At 35.7% G+C, this 19,261-nt stretch overlaps 1 protein-coding gene across 1 annotated transcript in view; it reads left to right on the top strand.

The window, feature by feature from the left end:
- Positions 1-18,802, top strand: part of LOC124783331 (mitochondrial folate transporter/carrier) — a 60,564-nt gene extending 41,762 nt beyond the window's left edge. The window contains exons 5-6 of the mRNA XM_047254013.1: positions 2,896-3,041; positions 16,266-18,802. Of these exons, the coding sequence (XP_047109969.1) occupies positions 2,896-3,041; positions 16,266-16,407 (288 nt within the window). The 3' untranslated portion in view covers positions 16,408-18,802. The remainder of the gene's footprint in view (positions 1-2,895; positions 3,042-16,265) is intronic.
- Positions 18,803-19,261: the final 459 nt, after the last annotated feature.

Genomic DNA, 19,261 nt, shown 5'->3' with positions numbered 1-19,261 from the left:
CCTAGCTCCCGCAAAAAAAGTCTGAACTCTGCAAGAAGAGTTCATAGCGTTCCTAGTGCGGCACATGGTCGGAAAACAGGTTAACCACATTAGTAAATGTGAATCTAAATGCTGTGAAAGCATTAAGGCCAAACACATTTTCTGTGGAAGGACCACTGCCATATATGCCATGTCAGCTGTTAGTTATTAGGGAACAGGTATCTGTTGTCTGTAGGTAACAAGACTACATACAGGTAGAGGCAATGGTGGAGCACAGAACAGATACATATGAGCTTTCATAAGCTGCTGCAGCACCCATATCAGCTTGACTAGAACAGCTTCCCATTGATGCACACATTGATGAACAACTTGTTAGAAACCACTGCAAGGTTGTAACACACAGGACTGAGACATTAATGCCCATTGGTTGAGGGCTCAGGGCGTGTCACGAGCAGACAATAAATTGACATTGCTGCAATGTTTTTTTCCTGGCATTGGGGGCAGTCTGGCCAGTCATGTTGGACTAAACAAGCAGGACATGATTTAAGTGCTTACGGGAAACAGCTCACTGTGGATGTGTTTGTGGTACAAGTGGACCATATTGCTGTGATTTTCATCTTGGAGTAGCACCCAAATAAGAGTGCCTGCTGTTGTTAAAGTTGAAAGTGGCCACATCCACCAAGGAATCCAACCACTTGAGAAACTTCCATTTGTGATACAGAAAATGTCTCATCTTAGTAGGAATTTTCCAACGGTAGCACCTGTTGACCATCCTCAGCAGGGGCTGACCTAACTTCATCCTGGACCAGAGTATGTGTTAAGACTCATGTTGAGAGGTAGCAAAGCAGCAGTTCAGACTGAGACCCTGCACTTCTGCAGGCAAAGCGCAGTAAGATTGATGACATTGTTCATGCACTGATCGAACTCCACCCTCAAAGAAATAACATGCATATGTGGAGGACAATAAGTGACACATTTTGTCAAACGAGAGGAAAGGGTTCTGAAGAGACAGGACATCACATATTTTTTTGGTGACCTGGAAAATTTAATAATTTGTTGTATGTTCAAAGACTATCTTCACATTAGGAAATGTGGCATATATAAGATCCCATGCCAATGTGGGAACTCTTATATTGGAGGCATGCTGAACAGTGCAGAAACATTGTGCTGAACACCATTGCCACACACATCTGGGGCAACTGGTAACAGAGCATTGTCTGGACACAGGGCATTGCATATTTTATGAGAAGACCAAAGTTTCATTTTCAGTGGCATCTTCCTGGGATTGTGTTTGAAGAGGGCATATATTTCTGTATGGCAGACAGTTTTAACAGGGATTTAATTAAGTGCTGCATGGAATCCAACACTAGGCTGCCATTAAATTAAAACCAAAATGACCCGACACGGCACATTACCGACATGTAAGTGTACCTTTAACTGCAGGAGTGTCCAACAGCATAGTCGTTGCCCAGTGCACATACAGAGGCCTTTCTGCAGCTCCTGGCAGGGGGTACTATGAGTGGTGCTTTCCCCAAACTGCGAATATCTTCCTGTGTGTATTGCCTGCTCCTGGGCTGATAAATTTGGACCCAGCCCTGCGATTATCAATTGTCTTGCAGCAGTGACAGCAGCAGCTACCACCACCTGAAGATATCAAACAGTTGTAGTGATGAAATATTGTGGGATTTGCACATATGATCTGGCAGCAAACCTGATAAGAGTATTTTAGAGAGAGAGAGAAAGGGTTCCTGAAGGGGGTCAACTTTCTAACAAGTAATGCATGGGGATGGAATCCAACAGAGAAAAAGGGCCTTAATGGTAGTGCTACCAATTACTTTCTAGATGCTGAGGTGTTGCCATAAGTGCCTCTTATGCCTCCCTGTCCTCTGCAGTTTCATCATAGGCAGGGGAAGGAAGCAGATAGGCCAGTAGTTACTGTGGCTTTGCCACGAATCCAGTCAACTCCTTGTCCAGCACAGCTGTGTGTTCCTGTTGTAGCAATTCCAAACACCATTGGTTTTCCAACTGCTGGTGCAGTAAACTTGGAAGCACTATCTCCAAGGAGTGCTAGATGTCATCAAATCTGCAAGAAACACTTGTAGAAAGTCCAATCAGCCTTGTCGCCACTTGTGTTGTAATTCTACACACAGTTCTAAACGTTACTAGGAGCAAATACAGCAGCGAAATAGTCTGCTTCACTCCAGGGTTGTATGAAGTTTGGTTGCTCGGTGTCTCCAGATGGTGCAAATTATTGGTGGAATGCACAGGCCCTGTGGCAGTGCTGTCTTGTGATGTGTGATTGTTGCTGCCTGGCAGCTGTCCTGCACTGAAGTGCAGGTGAGTTGAATTGTTATGGCTCATATCTATGCTGTGCAAAATGTTGTGGTAGTGATGGCAGTGGTGCCAGTACGATGGGTGGTAACACGTTGGCCTTCAGCAGTATTGAAACCTGAAAATTGCATGTTACAGGTGGTGCTCTTCCAGTGGAGTCATTCTGACTGTCATTTGAACACACCTCACTTCAGTATTTGGGAAAGGGTAAAAGAAAATTAAGATTTTAACTAGAGCTTTGTGTTAGAAAAAGTATGGAGGACTAGACCAATGCATTTGGTGGTGTGTATGTATCAGTTATTTTATTTTCGCTGTTCCTGAGGACTGTTACAGCAAAGACACAGGATTGTGTTCATTTTCTTCTACGTTTTTGGAACTTCGTGCAAGCATATACGCATCACTGTGGATTTTTATGGAAGAAATATTTTGTCAGCCGAAAGTTTTTTCCTACATAATCCTTTCTCAGTGATGTTATTTTTGCAGAGCATCAGATCTTCACCTAAAATATTTAAAAATGTAAAGATTTAGTAGCAGAGTGAATCTCTTTTATTACATCTGATGTTATATTACAAACTCCATTTTCAGGGAACTGGTGAATATTTAACATTTGCTGCAGTTTCAAAGTTGGTAGCAGCTGCTGCAACATATCCATACCAAGTAATTCGTGCAAGGCTGCAGGATCAGCATCACGACTACAAGGGCTCATGGGATTGTATCCTCCGCACTTGGAGGTATGAAGGGGCTAGAGGGTTTTATAAAGGGCTTATTCCTTATCTCTTACATGTGACACCTAATATATGTTTGGTATTTGTAATTTATGAGAAATTTACTGAAAATAGCTGAATGATTAAAAGACTTTATTGTAAAGACATTTTTGTTTTGTCCATTGTTCTGTTAACTTTATGAAGTATGAATCTGATGTATGATGGACTGCTGTGGTAAACATGTTCCTTTATACTTCATATTGTATGTAATTTATGCATTCATTGAAATTTTTGCAATACCACAGAAACTTGACCTATTTCTGTCTTGCAGAAAGTATTTAGAGGAGTCTAAACCTAAGTTGTGTTGAAGTGGTATTTGACAATATAAATATGTTTTGCAGTGTGTACTTTCATAGGAGATGCTCTATTGTATTGTGCACTGTTCACCACTTTAGAAGTTTTATGAAATATAACTGAGAAATATTTTTCCACTTTTATTCTTCTTAACGTACAGTTACAATAAGAGATGGACATAACCATTTCTGGGGCAATACACAAAGCTTTCCATGACACACTAACATCAATTTTATATTTCTGCCTTTGTAATAAAAGTGGTAACTGCTGTTTAAAAATTGCGTTGAAAAGTTACAGACGAGGGAGCAAGACTGAAAGTTATTGCCAAGTTGCATAGTTTTTGAGAATAATCAGACAATGTGCACCTAGTTAAAATTTTGAAGCTGGCACACAGCATATGGTACTGAAATTGTTTTACATGTTTAATGTGTAAATTTAAGCCAGTAATTACAAAAATATGGCACTTTCCTCAAGTTATTTTGTGACTGTAAACTAAAGTTTTCCTTCTGCTTGTTGAGATATACCACTGATTTCATGTTGTTAGATATCATTGGACTGTTGTTCAGAGCCACAAGAAATATATTAAGTTGTAGTCTCCCTTAACTTACATTGCATAAAGAGTTAAAGTTGTCTTAACACCCTCCATAGATGACAAAATGTAAATTTGCTGTTGAAGGCTCAGAATAATTCTGTTTGTAAGGGGAGAACTTTCTGGTATCTCTGATGGTAAAAAGTACTTGCTATTTGTGGCAGTTGGAAAATAAATTACCATTGTAGTGTATTGTATACCTATTGTAGTGTGTACCTACTGCTTCTTAATTGTAAGTTAATTCGGAAGAAGGAGAAAGTATAGGATATTCTGCTTTGCTCTGTTCATGTTTCAATGCATTTCATTAACTATTCCATAATGCAAAACGGACCCACAGTAATAGATATTTTTCAATTTAGAATCTTTTCAAAGGTGAATGTGAACACACAGTGGGGTGGCCATAAGTATCAGAAGTGAAATAAAAAATAGCACGATACAAATGAATGGAACTTCAGAGTGAATCAAAATATTATAAGTGCTTTTTCTGGTGACAGATGGTCTCCAGTATTATTGTTAAAGGAAAAAATGTTACATGAATGAATGAATGAAAAGGGCAACCAAAGCAAAGCCGTGCTATTACACTGTCTTGAAATGCTATTAATACAGATCCATCTTCAAAAGTATCTTCTCAGTGGCTTCTAAGAATTTAGTATTTGAAAGCATAAAACTAACAAGTTTGATCTGTTGTTAGATTTCTTACTGGAACTTGATGAGAGTGTTGAATTTATCAGTTTGTTTGATGTAACTTTTGAGAATTTCCTGGTATTTATTCTAATAATTTTGAGATGTGCAGACGAATCCCATCTACTTTCTGCCAGAATATTTTAGCCCAAAATCCCATCCGGCCATCTTCAAGTGAGTAGACAACTACTGAAGAGCCATGGTGTATTCATGGTATTTAAGCTGAATCTCTCATGCGAAATGTGCTGGCATCTTCTGGCGCATGCGTCGCATGACGACATGTGCACGAAGCAGAGTTGTGTGTGTGCTGCCCTCAGTGGTGGAAGTGAGAGATGATCTAATCATTGAATATTGAATTACTCCATTGATTCTGCTGTGACTGGATAATTTTAAAAATTAGATTCCAATTTTTATCATTTGAAAGCCATTGTCATGATTTATAAGATTATTGGCAAGGCGTTTTGCTACTAATTCTGTGATTACTAAATCCCAAAAACTGAAAACTGTAGCTAAAATTTTTGTTTTATTGTATTCCATTGTGTATCCCATGGAAACAGTATTCTGCTATTGCTGATTTTAAGTTGCCGATGATGGTATGTCTTGTGTTCCTGGACAGTTCGTGTTGTCTAGCCTATATGTACAGTGCCACACTCGCAGAGAATTTTGTAAATGCTTACATTTTCCAGTTTTAAGTCGTCTTAAACTGATCCAACCATGGCCAAGCTTTTCACTAGTGGATGGAAGATAATCTTGATTTTATTTTTCCTAAGCAAGCTGCCTATTTTAGAAGACAAATTTCTGGCAAATGGAAGGAATGCAGTCTCCAGTGCATTGCTTCTTGTTACTATACATATGCGTGGACTTCCTTATTTAGAGTGAAATGTAGCCATTCTCTTTTAAAAACTGTCTCAAAGTGTTGCAGCTCTGCATGCTGGTTTTCGTCATCTGATATTACGTTTGCCCAACTGTTATGGTACTAAGAACACTGGCAGTTTTTATGGGGTGTTGATAGCTAGATGCCTGGAGTTTTAGATCTGTGTCTGTGTCTGTGTGTGTGTGTGTGTGTGTGTGTGTGTGTGTGTTTTTTCTGTTCTCGGAATGGTCCAGTGACCCATCATTCTTACAGTGTAAAGTCCCATCTTTCTCAATCTCCATTGCAACATTGATGTTCTCATGTAATGAGTTTAAGTGACTAAAGAATTTCTCTAGTTCTTGTCCGTCATGAGGCCATACAACGAAAGTATCATCTACGTAACACCAGAAAACTGTGGGCTCAAAAAAAAGTAGACTAAAGTGCTTACTCCTTGAAGTCTTCCATAAAAAGATTAGCCGTCACAGAGGATAAAGTGCTCCACATGATGATGCCATCTGTTTGTTCAAAGAATTTATTAAATAAGAAGTAGATTGAGGAGTGTGTATGTTCAAACAGGGCCCTCATACTAGCACTGGATAAGTTACCAGTAAGATGTAATGAGTCCATTAAAGGCTTTGATAAAAAGTGAGACCAGTTCAAAGTTAAATAGTAAGTCCAAGCTGCTAAGCTTAATTGTCTTAAGGTGATTGACAGAATCTGTAAATTACATATGGGGTGACAACACTTACCCACATACAGCTTCAGTAGAGGGGCCAGATGCTTTGCAGTAGAGTTGGCCGAGGGCACCAATATTACTTACTTCTAATTGTATGGGACATCATTGTTGTGAATCTTGGGAAGACCATATGGTCTTGCTGGTACTGCATTGTGTGGTCTCAGCGTCCTGATAACTTGCTTAGGTAGAAAACTATCGTTCAGAAGAGTAGCAGTTTTTCTTGATGTATGGCTCATTGGGTCACTTCAGATTTTGTGGTATGCAGAATCATGTTGCTGACCATACATCTTGTTGTAGGCTTCCCTTGTCAAAAGAACTGCGGCATTACCGCTATCTGCAGGCAGTATGGCTATGCTAGTATCTTCTTGGAGGCTGGAGGGAGCAGCTCTTTGAACTGGTGAGATGATCCTCAGTTGTGGCACACATTTCAACAGCATTCGGCAAGATTCTTGTCGAAGTTCATTTGCAGAACCCACAGAGAGAGAGGTCTAATGGTGTCCTTAATAGAACAGGTGAGATGAACTGTCGGAGTGTTGTGCAGAACACGAAAGATACACCTGACTTCAGCAACCATTAAAATCAGTAACAGAACATTGCATTTTCATGCGGCACCCAGTGGAATATAATAGAACAATAATTTTAGCTCCAGTTTCCAATTTTTGGGATTCAGTTATCAAAGAATTGATGGAAATAAGTCTTGCCGATAACCTTTTAAACCACAACAGTGTCTTTCAACTGAATAAAAATTGGAGTCCTATACTTTAAAATTATCCAGTCACAGCAGAATTGATAGGTTCATTCGATAATCACTGATCAGATCATCTCTAGCTTTCACCAGAAGGGGTATCACTTAAAACTCGGCTGTCCCGCACAGGTCGTCACCTGGTGCATGCCGCGCAAGACACCAGCATGTTCCGCATGCGTGAGATTCGATGTACTTGCTGTTGGATGCACATGGGCTATTCAGTAGTTGTCTGATCATGTGAAGAAGGCCTGACGTGTCTGGGCCAAAATTTCATGGCAGAATGTTGACTGGATCCAGATGCACACCCAAAACTTACAAGAACGATTTATTTGCTGATTATAAAGTAGATACGACAGTTACACATGACTTGGAGTAAGTATTCTGCCCATTTCTGTGTACCTTATAAATGATCCTACTCTTTTGCAGCAGTAAGTTTGGACATCTTTAATATCACCATTAATGTGATGTTGATGTCTTTGTTCGAACTGTATATGTGGTGCATTTTTTGCAAGCTTAAATCTGTCCGCAGAAAAGCCAATTGAGACCTAATAAGGGCTGTTCTGCAGATTGTCAGAACATTAAAAATATAGTAATGTTATTGAAATAAACAACTCTCTGTGGTGAAGTGATTAGTTCTTGTCCACTGATTTATAGGTCCCAGGTGAAATTCTCCATGAGCACCACAAATTGTTCTAATAAAAAACTGAAGTGGCATCCAGTTAGCTTTGTGAGCATGACAGAAGCTGCTTGAATAATAGAGCAGTGATAGTGATACGGTAGCTAGCCAAAATGGGGAAATTTTTACTTTTATGAATGAAGTGATTTGATAATTCTGAAAATGTGTTCTTTTGGGTCAGTTAAATTATTAAAGATTTCTTAACCTTAAGTAATAACTCGGCTTCAGTAAGAAAAGTCAATTAGACTTTTACTTTGTCAGAGTGCAGATTTGCTGACTGAAGCACTCCTGAGAACATTAGCATTAGCTATAAGAAGAGGAATTGTTAATTATTAATTTTTTCCTTTTTTTTTCTTGTATAACACACATGAGCTGCTGCACATGTCAGTGATCTTACCTTGTGGTGTATGGAATATTGATTATTCAAATTGCTAATGAAGCCCTGAGTGATTATAAAATATTTAATGAAGAACAGGCAGTTAATCACTTGACTGTACATTATGAAGTGAATGCCTGCCTGTCTATCAAGATATTGTTGTTTTGTAAAAAAAGGGAAATAAGTAGTTATCACTTTTACTGATGCAACACACGTTTTGCTATTTTGTTAAGTTTCTTACAAACTACATCTTAGGGGACAGCGGTTTGTGTGGTTGTTCCAGCAAATAGGCTGTGACAGAAGTGGTGAAGTAAACAGATACTTCCAGTATCAACATTGTGTAATCCCATCATATTTTTATACTGGTTTTATTTGTATGTGACATGTGTAACATAAAAACAAAGCTTCAATTGTTGCTTGATGCAAAATGTCTGTGAACTAGTTTCATGTTTGTATTTTCTGATGATACCCTTTCCTGTATGTCTTCTGTTAAGTAAAAGACAACTATTCCTGTCACACCATAATGAATTTTTCCACACTGTAGTAGTGTGTACATTTAAATATACTTTGTCAAATAAAAGTTGTGGAGCAGCATTAACTGTGGAACTAACAGAAGATGGATGCAAAAATGATTTTATACTGCTCCTCGTATTTTCCATACTTTGCAAAATACAGTAGCTTTGTTTAATGAACTGTACTTGTTTTATTCTTCAGGTATTTCTTCTTATACAGATATGTAAAGGTGACAGTCAAATTCCTCCATCTTAGAAGTAATTGCCCCCTAGTTCCATGGAACACTACCATCAAAGACCTATTGTGTTAGGCAGAAGAGTGTGTGTGTGTGTGTGTGTGTGTGTGTGTGTGTGTGTGTGTGTGTGTGTGTGTGTGTGGACTTTTCTTATTGCTGTTAAATGAAAGCAAGACACTAGTTCCCTATGCATTTAAGACCATTATGACAATACGTAGGAAGGCTGCTGCCCAGCTATCCTGAGTGGCCGATTGTACTAAGAGTTCAGTCAGCTTAGACTCAACAATTTTCTGTTACACTATTACCAATATATGTTTCTACTGTCTAGGGTTTCTGAATAGGCATAAACTGAACTTGTACAGGTGCTTCATTATTGTTACCTACAACAGTAGAATTGCATTAATCTAAATTGGGCATATATGAACAGATGGAAGAAAATATCTTCAAACACAATTAGGACTGATTGTGTTTTCAAACAATAAAAAATCCAGGATGGAATAATTAAAATATTGTAGATTATCATTTTGTTAGTATTCTACTTTTTATGATATCCCACATACTATAAAAACTACTTAATTTCTCACATCAACAGAGTACAGTCTGAGATTATTACAACAGTCAGTGTATTAAGTGACGGTGTATTATGTAGTAGTATGTATATGTGGATCCATCAGGGATGTAATTTGTCACAAATTTTGTAATTCTTGTCAGTTTGTCGATACAAAACTGTGCCACTATAAGTAATCTGTTGCATTTGCTGCCAGTAACCGTCAATAACACAAGATTTTTGGTACATCTTGATTATTGTAAAGTAATCATTTTTCCAGCAACTAAGATGGTGTATGATAAGACTCTTCTAAGTGAATCTTGATTACAAGTAATTATATAACACACAAGGTACATTGCAGATGTGAGAAGGAAAAATTGTGATCGTACTGTTGCCTTAGATATTGAGAATATTGAGAAATGTATACTTTAAACTGATTATGTTTGTAATCACTTTTTGAATCAACACCAGCTTCTCATGTTAACTACCGCATTAATTAAATTATAACTTTATTCATTGCATGACACTTTGATGCTGTAGTTACCTTGTAAATTTGTGCACATTAAAATTTGAGTTAAAGTAAATTTTAAGAGCTGAAAGTACTTCTGCAGGTAGATGTCAGTGATCTTGATATCACTGTTGCGACTTTGTTTTTGTTTTTTTGGCTTTGCTGATACATTGAAATAAAAAGAAATATCTCTCTCTATATAAAAAGAAAACAGGAAAAAATTTCAAAATATGTTTAAATAAAGTAAGTCAAGTCACCCTACTTAATTGTAATAGGGTTACAAGCTTATTTTGTTGCATGATAATATTATTACATTCTTTTTCTTAGTTTTTGTGTTGAACAATCTGTTAAGAGACTGTTAAAAGTACAATAAAAATGAGAAATTTGTATTCTGTATTGTTGTAATAATACATTGGATATTTTTCATGCGTACAATTTTTCAGAGGTATGGTGCATAAAATTCCTTCCTCTGCTATATTCTTGGTAAGACTAAGGTTTTTGTTATGTACAGTTAATTGTTTGTCTTCATTTTGCAATAGAAGTTCTTAATTACAAAATCTGGTCATCCACATAATTCCTATAGTGCTAGGAATCGGAGTAATAAAATTAACATTATTTACAGTGCAGTTTCGAACTTTTCGTCAACTGAAAACTATAGCACGCCCTCAATTACCCTGGTTAGCAAGAATGCAACACTGCACAGATAAACAAAAAATTGGATAATCCAAAATATATTATTTTGCTGGGAGCTGCTATTTATTATATTTGCAAAACATGACATATTTATTTGAAAGCTCACTGTTTTATTTAAATGTTCACTGGAAACTGAAGGATTTTTTTTTTTTGCAAAATTACACTTAAAACAGTGTATTTTGTACCAATTGCTTTCTGTTCACTTCTGGGAAATAATTGCACAGTTTCTCATTTCTGTTTTTCATGAACTTTTTTCTGGCAGTGGCTCTCATTTCAAGGAGAATCAGATAATGGTGTAGTAAAATTAACTTTGCCCTGTGTGTTCTTCTACCAGGTAAAGAAAGGCATTTCTGTGCCTTGAGGTGCATAACAAAAGTCACATCATCAAAATATTTGTTCTAATGAAACAAGCCTTTCTTTCCACTCCAAAAATCCCTAGCTATGTATTGGTAATCGGCAAACTGGATAATTGGGAGCTTGCTGCAAATGTTTCATACAGTGGGATTAAAGCTAAATGTGATAATTACAAAACATGAAAATCATTTGTAGAATTTAAAATTTGAGACTAGTGAACAAAGTCAGTGTGTTGCCCTTAAAGATGTATCCTGTCAAAAGTAAAATTGAATATCAATTGGTTATTGATCTGATCATCACTGTAGAACCTCAGTTTTAACTATTTCTGTTATTGTTAGAGGTATAGGGAGCAAAATTTTATGTAATTATCATTACTGAAAAACTTCAAATGAATACACACAAATGTGTGTAATTTTGATGTTTCTCATGGAAGATGAAAACTGTGCATAAGATGTTGTTGATGTTGATCAATAAAATGCACACAGTCCAATCAATGTTTATGCAATACATGACATCTGGATTCTGGAAGACTTAATAAGTAACCCCCATGCCTGCCTGCTTCCATTTGCCTTGTCCTTATTTTTATCACCCTAAAAAGAGGTGGAACATTTGTTCCCAGGGCAAGTATTGAGCATTTTCTTTTGAGTCTGGGTTTTTCAGATGTTAAATCTCTCCTGATGTTTGAATTGATATGGATGCTTACTGGTAACACACGAAAGGAAGGAATTTTTGTTACACTTGCATTGTGCTCGTAATAACTGCATTAAGGTATTTAATTGGAACAACATATGCTCTAATGTACGGGTTTCATAATTCGGAGATGACTTTATATTGTTTCATAATAATGAAGTAAAGTTTTGCATTATGATCAGAATGTGTAGTTCAGTTATGATTGTCACAGGGTGGAACCCTTGAGTCTGCCAACAGATAAACTGGCCCATTATATAGTCATGCAAATTGTGTTTATAGCATCAGAAACTTGCACTTTTTAAATTTTGTTGTGACTTGAGTTCCTTTGTACAGGAAGCACATCTGTAATTATATACTTAATTTTTCTCATTTTTAGCATTATGTATTAATTTGTTGTAATCTAATAACAGTGTACATGAACTATGAGCAAGTAAATCCCTGATCTGTTTTCATTAGCAGTGGGACTGAAATTTCAGTAGGTAATAATTCATCAGACCTTGTCTTCATAGTGACATTGTGATAAGTCACATAACACAAATTTCTCTATAGAGCTGCATATGTTTTCTGTGAATGTTGCTTGGAGGTATGGGGATGGTGCATATTTATAAAACTAAAGCAAATAAAATTATTTAATGCATGTTTATAATGAGTTCTGCCTTCATATCGTGTTGTAACTATATAGTATTGAACCATTCCTAGCTTGGTATTAATTTCTTTTGCTGCTTAGTTGTCAAATACCACTTCTTTGTTAATATTTATGAATCGGGAAAAAAATTATTTTGTTTGTAAATAAAAACCTTGCAGGTTCAAGGTTTGTATATAGTTTGAAGTAATTTCATCAGTTATTTTAAATGGATCTCTCAGTGCATTTCTAAAAAAAGTTGTTTGTTTGTGTGTGTGTGTGTGTGTGTGTGTGTGTGTGTGTGTGTGTGTGTGTGTTTTAGGGGAGGGGGAGTAGCTTCTATTCCTCACTGAGCTGCACATTTCCTAGTAAAATCTCTCGTGGATTGAGTAAAGGCGAATATTTTTGTTTTATTTGGAGAATCTCATGTGCAGAATATTGTTTAGTGATGTGTCCATGAATTGTAAGTTTGATTTGTTAATTTAACAAGCTGGATCTGTACATATAACATTCAAAAGCAATACTTTTTGGTTCTAAAATACTATGTACTTAAAATAGAAGTATCTCATTTTATTTCTTTAGAAACATTGTTTTGGAGAACATACTTTGATTCCTGTTAATTGTGATATATATGTAATATCTGAATATTTGCTGTTAAAGTTCTCCGTAATAAAATTTTATTTTTTTATTTCTTGTGTTTGACAATGCAGGGAATAATATCCTCATTGTAATAAATAGTGCTTACTGATGCCTAGAATATCACAATTGTCATTTTTATATGATATTTATTTCTGAAAAGTCCATAATATGCCGTATGTTATGTAAAGCAGCTAGTACTTTCATTACAACAATAAGAGAACATACTGGCAGTAGATAAACTAACTGTGCTGATGATGGAAAATAAATGCTCTTTTCTAAATGAAAAGATTTTTCCAGTATCTTGTCTTTGGTGTTGGTGCGTTCTAAAATTTTTTGCAAAAATAGAATTTTTACGTCTCATAAGTGGAGTGAAGGTACAGGTTATACTAGAGAAATTGATATTTGGGTGAAAACTGTGTAAAATGCCGCTTCAGAAATGTATGTATGTGGTGGCAGTGATCATGAAGACGACGACTTAAGTAGTCTTAAAAGAATATAGTCTGTGGGGAACAAAAATTAAGTTGATCATTCCACTCCACATATTGTATGAGCTGCACCTTCCTTTCTATAGTTCACATATAAGCTGCTTAAGAGCATTACTTCCAGATAATGCAGCAGCTCTGACAAGCTCTTTAATACCAAGTATAATTTGTGGTTTGTTTTTATTTGTGTAGTAATTTCATTTCTAATGGTGCAGCTGCACTCCATTCCTTGATATGGTCAGTGCTTCGTTGTAGCATAGGATACTGTTTATTTTCCTTGTTTTTGAAAGACTTCACGCATAAGGAAACAGCCATACAACAAATCATGGTGTGTGTTATTAACATGAACACATTTTACATTTGTCATTTTGTTGAGTGAAGTACTCAACCATGATGAACATGGGTTATCAGAAAATGAATGAGGATCTTACTTCCATAATATTTTTTTAATAAAGTTGCTGACCTCATCTGGGTTTGAAACCATTAACTGTAGAATGATAGGCAGGCAACTATTTACTTCACTGGCAATTACCAGTAACAAGACTTTATAGTGTGGTCTTGTCTGAAGATACACACAATGTGGTGTATGATGTGGCCAGAACAAAGTTTTTCCATATTGACATATTGTTCTTTCAGAAAGTGTGCTTTGATTATATCAGTGCCAGTGGTCATAGTGTACCCATGAAAGAAGGCAAGAATAATAGTGACACAGTTGGCATTTTTAATCAGAGGTTTGCATTTTCATGAAACAAATGAAATTGAAAATCTTCTGCATTTATATTTATTTCTAAATAATTATAGCTCAGGTGCTAGTTCTTCAATGTTCACCTTCTAATTTTTTTTTACAAATGGAAACACATACAGAACAGTGAGCAGCAGTGTGGATGGTTTGAAAATGTGAACCAAGAAAGGAACAGCTAGTGTTTGGGGTACTCATATATGGTGTAATAGTTGTTCACTTTTATAACGACATTGTTGGTATAGTAAATTTTGAAAATTGCAAAACTATATAAACAATCTTGTGGAAACGATGTGCATTAATATAAACTTGTCTTACCCACTTAAACTTCATGATCGTGATTGGATAGTTAAAAAAAGAAAATTAAGTTGTGTTAGTTAGAATATCCATAACTATTAAGTGCCGGCTTTGAGTGTATTGGTTTATAATGTGATTATATTTAAAATTCATAGATAACTCTCTGGATTTGTGCTGTTAAGTCTCTGGAATTTGTACACGGAGAAAATTGGTAATTGTTGAGAGAGAGGGGGGGGGGGGGGGTTGGTTTGTAAGTACATAGCATTCCAGAACATCGCTGACATTAACCCTCACTTACAAATGCACTTTTTGCACTCTACAGCTAGCGCACGTACTATTTGACAATACTGTAATTCAGCATTATTAGTAAACTGTAAATTGTGCCATAAACATCATGAAGTATGTTTTGTGGTGTGCTATATTGAGCCTTCCCTACTGTACATTCTGCTCTTGCTTTACCAGTCCCCACTGCTTAGTTAGTTCACGGTACTGTTACCAATAATGATACTTCAGATGGTACACAATACAGTTCTTGACACACACGAATATGATTTACCACAGTTTTCCCATGAAATGCAGTTTCCAGTAGTTTAATTCACTCGATCAAAAAGTAATGAAAAATGTAATAATACCATGTCGTTAACATTTACTTGCCTGTGGTACTAGTTGCTAACTGTCGTGGTTTAGAAAGAAATGAATCTCTTCTGGGTGTAAAACCTTACCTTTGCAGACAAAAAGAGGGAAACACAGAGTAAAAGTATGGAAGAAGGGAAAACTGGTAAATGTCATCCTGAAAGATAGTGTTGAAAGTAACTGTAGTTCATCAATAATAAATCGTGTATTTTATAGTTTCAACAAGCATTGAATTTTGAAGGTAGATTAAAATTTCAGACCAAAGAAGAATAAACATAACTGTTTGTAAAAAGACTGGAAAAGAAATAAATTACACAGAAAGAAATCCACTGCCATCTTTACAATGACTGAAACATAGTGAAAGGACATAAACATCACTATAATGGAAAATATTGAAAGTTTTAGAAGTAAGAGGGGACAAAAGATTTTAGTTCCCAACATTGTTGCTGGCTTAGTCAGTTGATAATCAAATGCAGCATTCTAAAGTTAAGTGCATGAAGTACTCTGTGGTTTGGTCCTTTTCATCTTAATGGTGTAATGTGTTGCCTGAAAAAGGCTGTCAAGGAGAGTGAATTATTTTTATTACTTTCATGCACAACTTCATGGCCCTCATAAATACCTAATATTCAGTTAAAACACTTGTTTTACTTAATCAAAATAAAACAATGGCAAATATTTGGAGACAGTAGAAAGACTACATTTTATGGTCACATTTGAAAAAAACACAGTGCTGGGTCCAGTAAAAAAATACACTGTAGCTGTACTGTGTGTCTGGTAAGTATGTGAAATAAGTACAGCAGAACCCCCAGTGTTCAGGAAATTCACACAGTATCTTATCAGCAACCAAGAGGATGCCTCCAATCCAGCTTTTGTGTGTGTGTGTGTGTGTGTGTGTGTGTGTGTGTGTGTGGGCATGCGCTTTATAGGGGATCGGAAGAACCAAAAAAACTAAGCTTGTCATATGCTGCTCAAGTGCGGCGTGATGTGGTATGTGTTAGATGAATACTGAATCTATCATCTGATATTTTAACATACTGTAGCCATTGAGAGGATGGCATAAGTAACAGGTAGGATTTAGTGAGTGTTCATCCTTTAATTTTTGCATGTGTTTAAATTATTTCGAGATAATACTTGAGCTAATGTAAATACAATTTAAAAAAATTTTGTGTCATAGTGATGAAATCTATGCATTTGGCCATTATGATGTTAGTCTTCTGGGTTATTCTGCAGAATAGATAATACTGTTATATTTTAACATTGATAGTTATCTTTTCTGGGTTCCATTTCAGGTATGAGGGTGTACGGGGTTTTTACAAAGGGTTGAGTGTTAACTTGACTCGTGTAACACCAGCAACAATGATCACCTTCGTTGTATATGAGAATGTGTCGTATTTCTTGCTAAGCTTCAGACGTGAACCAACCAGCCTTTAAGAAAATTAGACAATGAATGACCCAGAAGAGTTACCAACATTCCTTGCAGTGAAATCTACAAACTATGAAATTGTTAAGCTTTAAAAGTTGTTCCACGGAGCATTTAAAATGTTCACTTTAATTTACGAAAAGATCCTATGAATAAGCAGTTTAGTGGCTACTGAGAATGTAAATTTGATTGATAGGACACATTAATAAAATCTAGTAATGTGAGTTTTTAATAATATGGATTAATATTGCTATGGCTGTGATTGTGTATATTGTAATATGTTGAGATCAGTGTGAATTTATTTCACAGAGATCAAATACAGTAATAAAATTTTGTAATTTCAAAATGTCATTCTTGTCATTTAGTTTCAGGTAATTAATACTACTAACATTGTGTTTTAAAATCCAGATTCTGCCTGAGAATTACTTAGATTTTATCTCTCTGATTAAACAATAATGACATGATTCCTGTAATGATGAACTGTTAAGAGGGGATGCTGTCAAGTACTTAAATAAGAAACAATCTGTGTAGTCTGATTTTATCACGATAATGTCATAATGCGTATCTGACTATATCATGATAATGTCGTGTGTAAGGCAGTTTATATGTCGTGATGCCAGTGCATGTGTATTTCCTTGATTAGATCCTGCAAGAGAGTTAAGGCTGTAGGTGCTACATGTTTCATGAACAACAATTTTAGTGGAGAAAACCTTGACATTTGGCAGGAATTTCATAGGTGTTGTAGTGAATTAAATACACAGAAAATAATCTAGCAGTGAGACTAATTGCAGTTTGATAAATGTGGTTTCAAAAGTTTGCTTCAGTGCACAAATTCTTCATACTATTAAAACTAATACCGACAGAACTGAGTCAATACTGAAGAACAATACCTTTTTGAAGTCAATATGAAATGAAAGCTGAATGCAATGTGACAAGAGTAAAATTTATCATCCTTTCAATTGGTCTACCTACATCAATGAGAAATATATATTTATTCTGTGTTGTTTATTATTCTGGCTTCTGAATGTTTGAATATTAGGTAAGAATCCATGCAAAATGGTTACCATGGTTTCTGATATTGTATCAGACTCTTAAACCTCTCTTCTAAAAATACATATCTCAATAGTTTGCCTGAGCCCTGATTGGCATCACTAGAGAAATGAGCCTCTGTACAGAGGCCACATTACTCAATACATTGTTAAAGTTTAAAAATTCATACCTGTTGTTTGTTTATATTCGAAAGCTGTTTAGTGCAAATATTTCAACAGTTGTCTAAACCCTTTATGAAGTGTTGCCAATGTCACAAATTTGTTTTTTTTTTATAGCTATTGCAGAGTTGAAATTACTGAATTTAAATGGTGTCAAAACTCCTTTTATACTCACTGACTTTTGAGGAGATCTGAATGCAATGACTGTCAAGTCAAGTCAGTAGGGGGTGGATTGAAATTGTAAAATTTACCAATATTATCCAACATGTTATACCCAGTCGTGAAGCTCATACAGCAAAATCAGTAAATCAAAGTGCCAAAACTGGAAATGGGCAATGGTAATAAACCCAGATTATACTGAGTTAGGTTGACATTGCCCTTGGCTTATAGTGACATGTTAATGTCGTGCTGCGAGTGCAGTCTCAACGCTACTGATCAGCTGCACTGAGAATTTGACACTTGAGAAATCCTTGGTGAGCTCTACATGTTGCATCTGATTCCCAAACCTGCATCTTAGAAGCACCTGAAGTATTTTTTAAATCTTAATAGAAATTGTTAATTTCTCTCCCACCTCACCTTCTGAATTGATTATGTTGTGCTTTAATTTACAAATAAGTACAACACTTCTTACTTTCGTTATACTGTAGTACATACCATATAAGTGGGGTGTTATTAAAATATTAGCTGATTGTAATTTTAAGGTACTGAGTGTGATGGTTCAGGATATTTGTGTTTTTATTTATTCTTTAGCCAAACAGTAATATGTACAGTAGTTCAGTTAGTATAGAATAGTAGTTAAGAAATATTGGTATTGGGAATCTCATTTATATAACTGCTCACATTGTGTTCTGTTTTTGAGTAAAGTATCTTTGTGTATTATAGAAATTCCTCGGGACTAGTCTATCCAAAATTTTGTTCATTGTGTTGGAATTAGTCTTGCTATTAAAATTTGAGCAAGAATTGGGTTTTTAGTATTATAAATGTTTGGGGAAGAACACATTTCTGAGTAAAATTTGTCATGAGATATGATATAGAACTTGCCAGCATCTCCTTGTACTTGTTTGTCTAAATATTATTGTTGTATTTACTGACTTTTCTAGTCCTTTGGAATCATTTTTAAACTGTAGTGCTTAATGTAGTAAATGTAAACCCTTCAAATGTCCAAAAGGTTTCCACAAATAAATTATGTTGTATTTAATTTTGTGTGTAATTTATTTAATTTTACTGTTGTCCATGGTGTAAAATTTTCAAGTTTACTTCTATATTGTGAATTCCTTCACAGGAAACTAATACATCATTTAAGAATGTACTGCTATTATACAAACTGAATGCAAACATTGGGTATGTAAAACTTGATAGTAACCTACACAGATTCTGGTCTAAAATATTTTCAGCACTGGTGAAACAGGAATTTCATTCAGTATGATGACAGCAGTGCAGACGTAGTAGATAAAAACAACTGCTCCCTTTATGAGGCATGTAATTTATTTTCAGACTTAACTTTATTCAACCTTGTGGCATTTATTCACTAGTTAAATTGGACACTTAAACTGGCTGAAGAAATTTGAGGAAATAATAGCTTAAAATTGTAGAGGCTTTCATGGCTACTTTTGGACAAATTGCTTGTTGGCTTCTGTCTCGGTTACTTCGGCAGACA

Source organism: Schistocerca piceifrons, chromosome 1, assembly GCF_021461385.2.
Source record: "Schistocerca piceifrons isolate TAMUIC-IGC-003096 chromosome 1, iqSchPice1.1, whole genome shotgun sequence".
In the NCBI taxonomy this organism is placed as follows: Eukaryota; Metazoa; Arthropoda; class Insecta; order Orthoptera; family Acrididae; genus Schistocerca; species Schistocerca piceifrons.
This window is presented reverse-complemented; position numbering and strand designations above follow the sequence as displayed.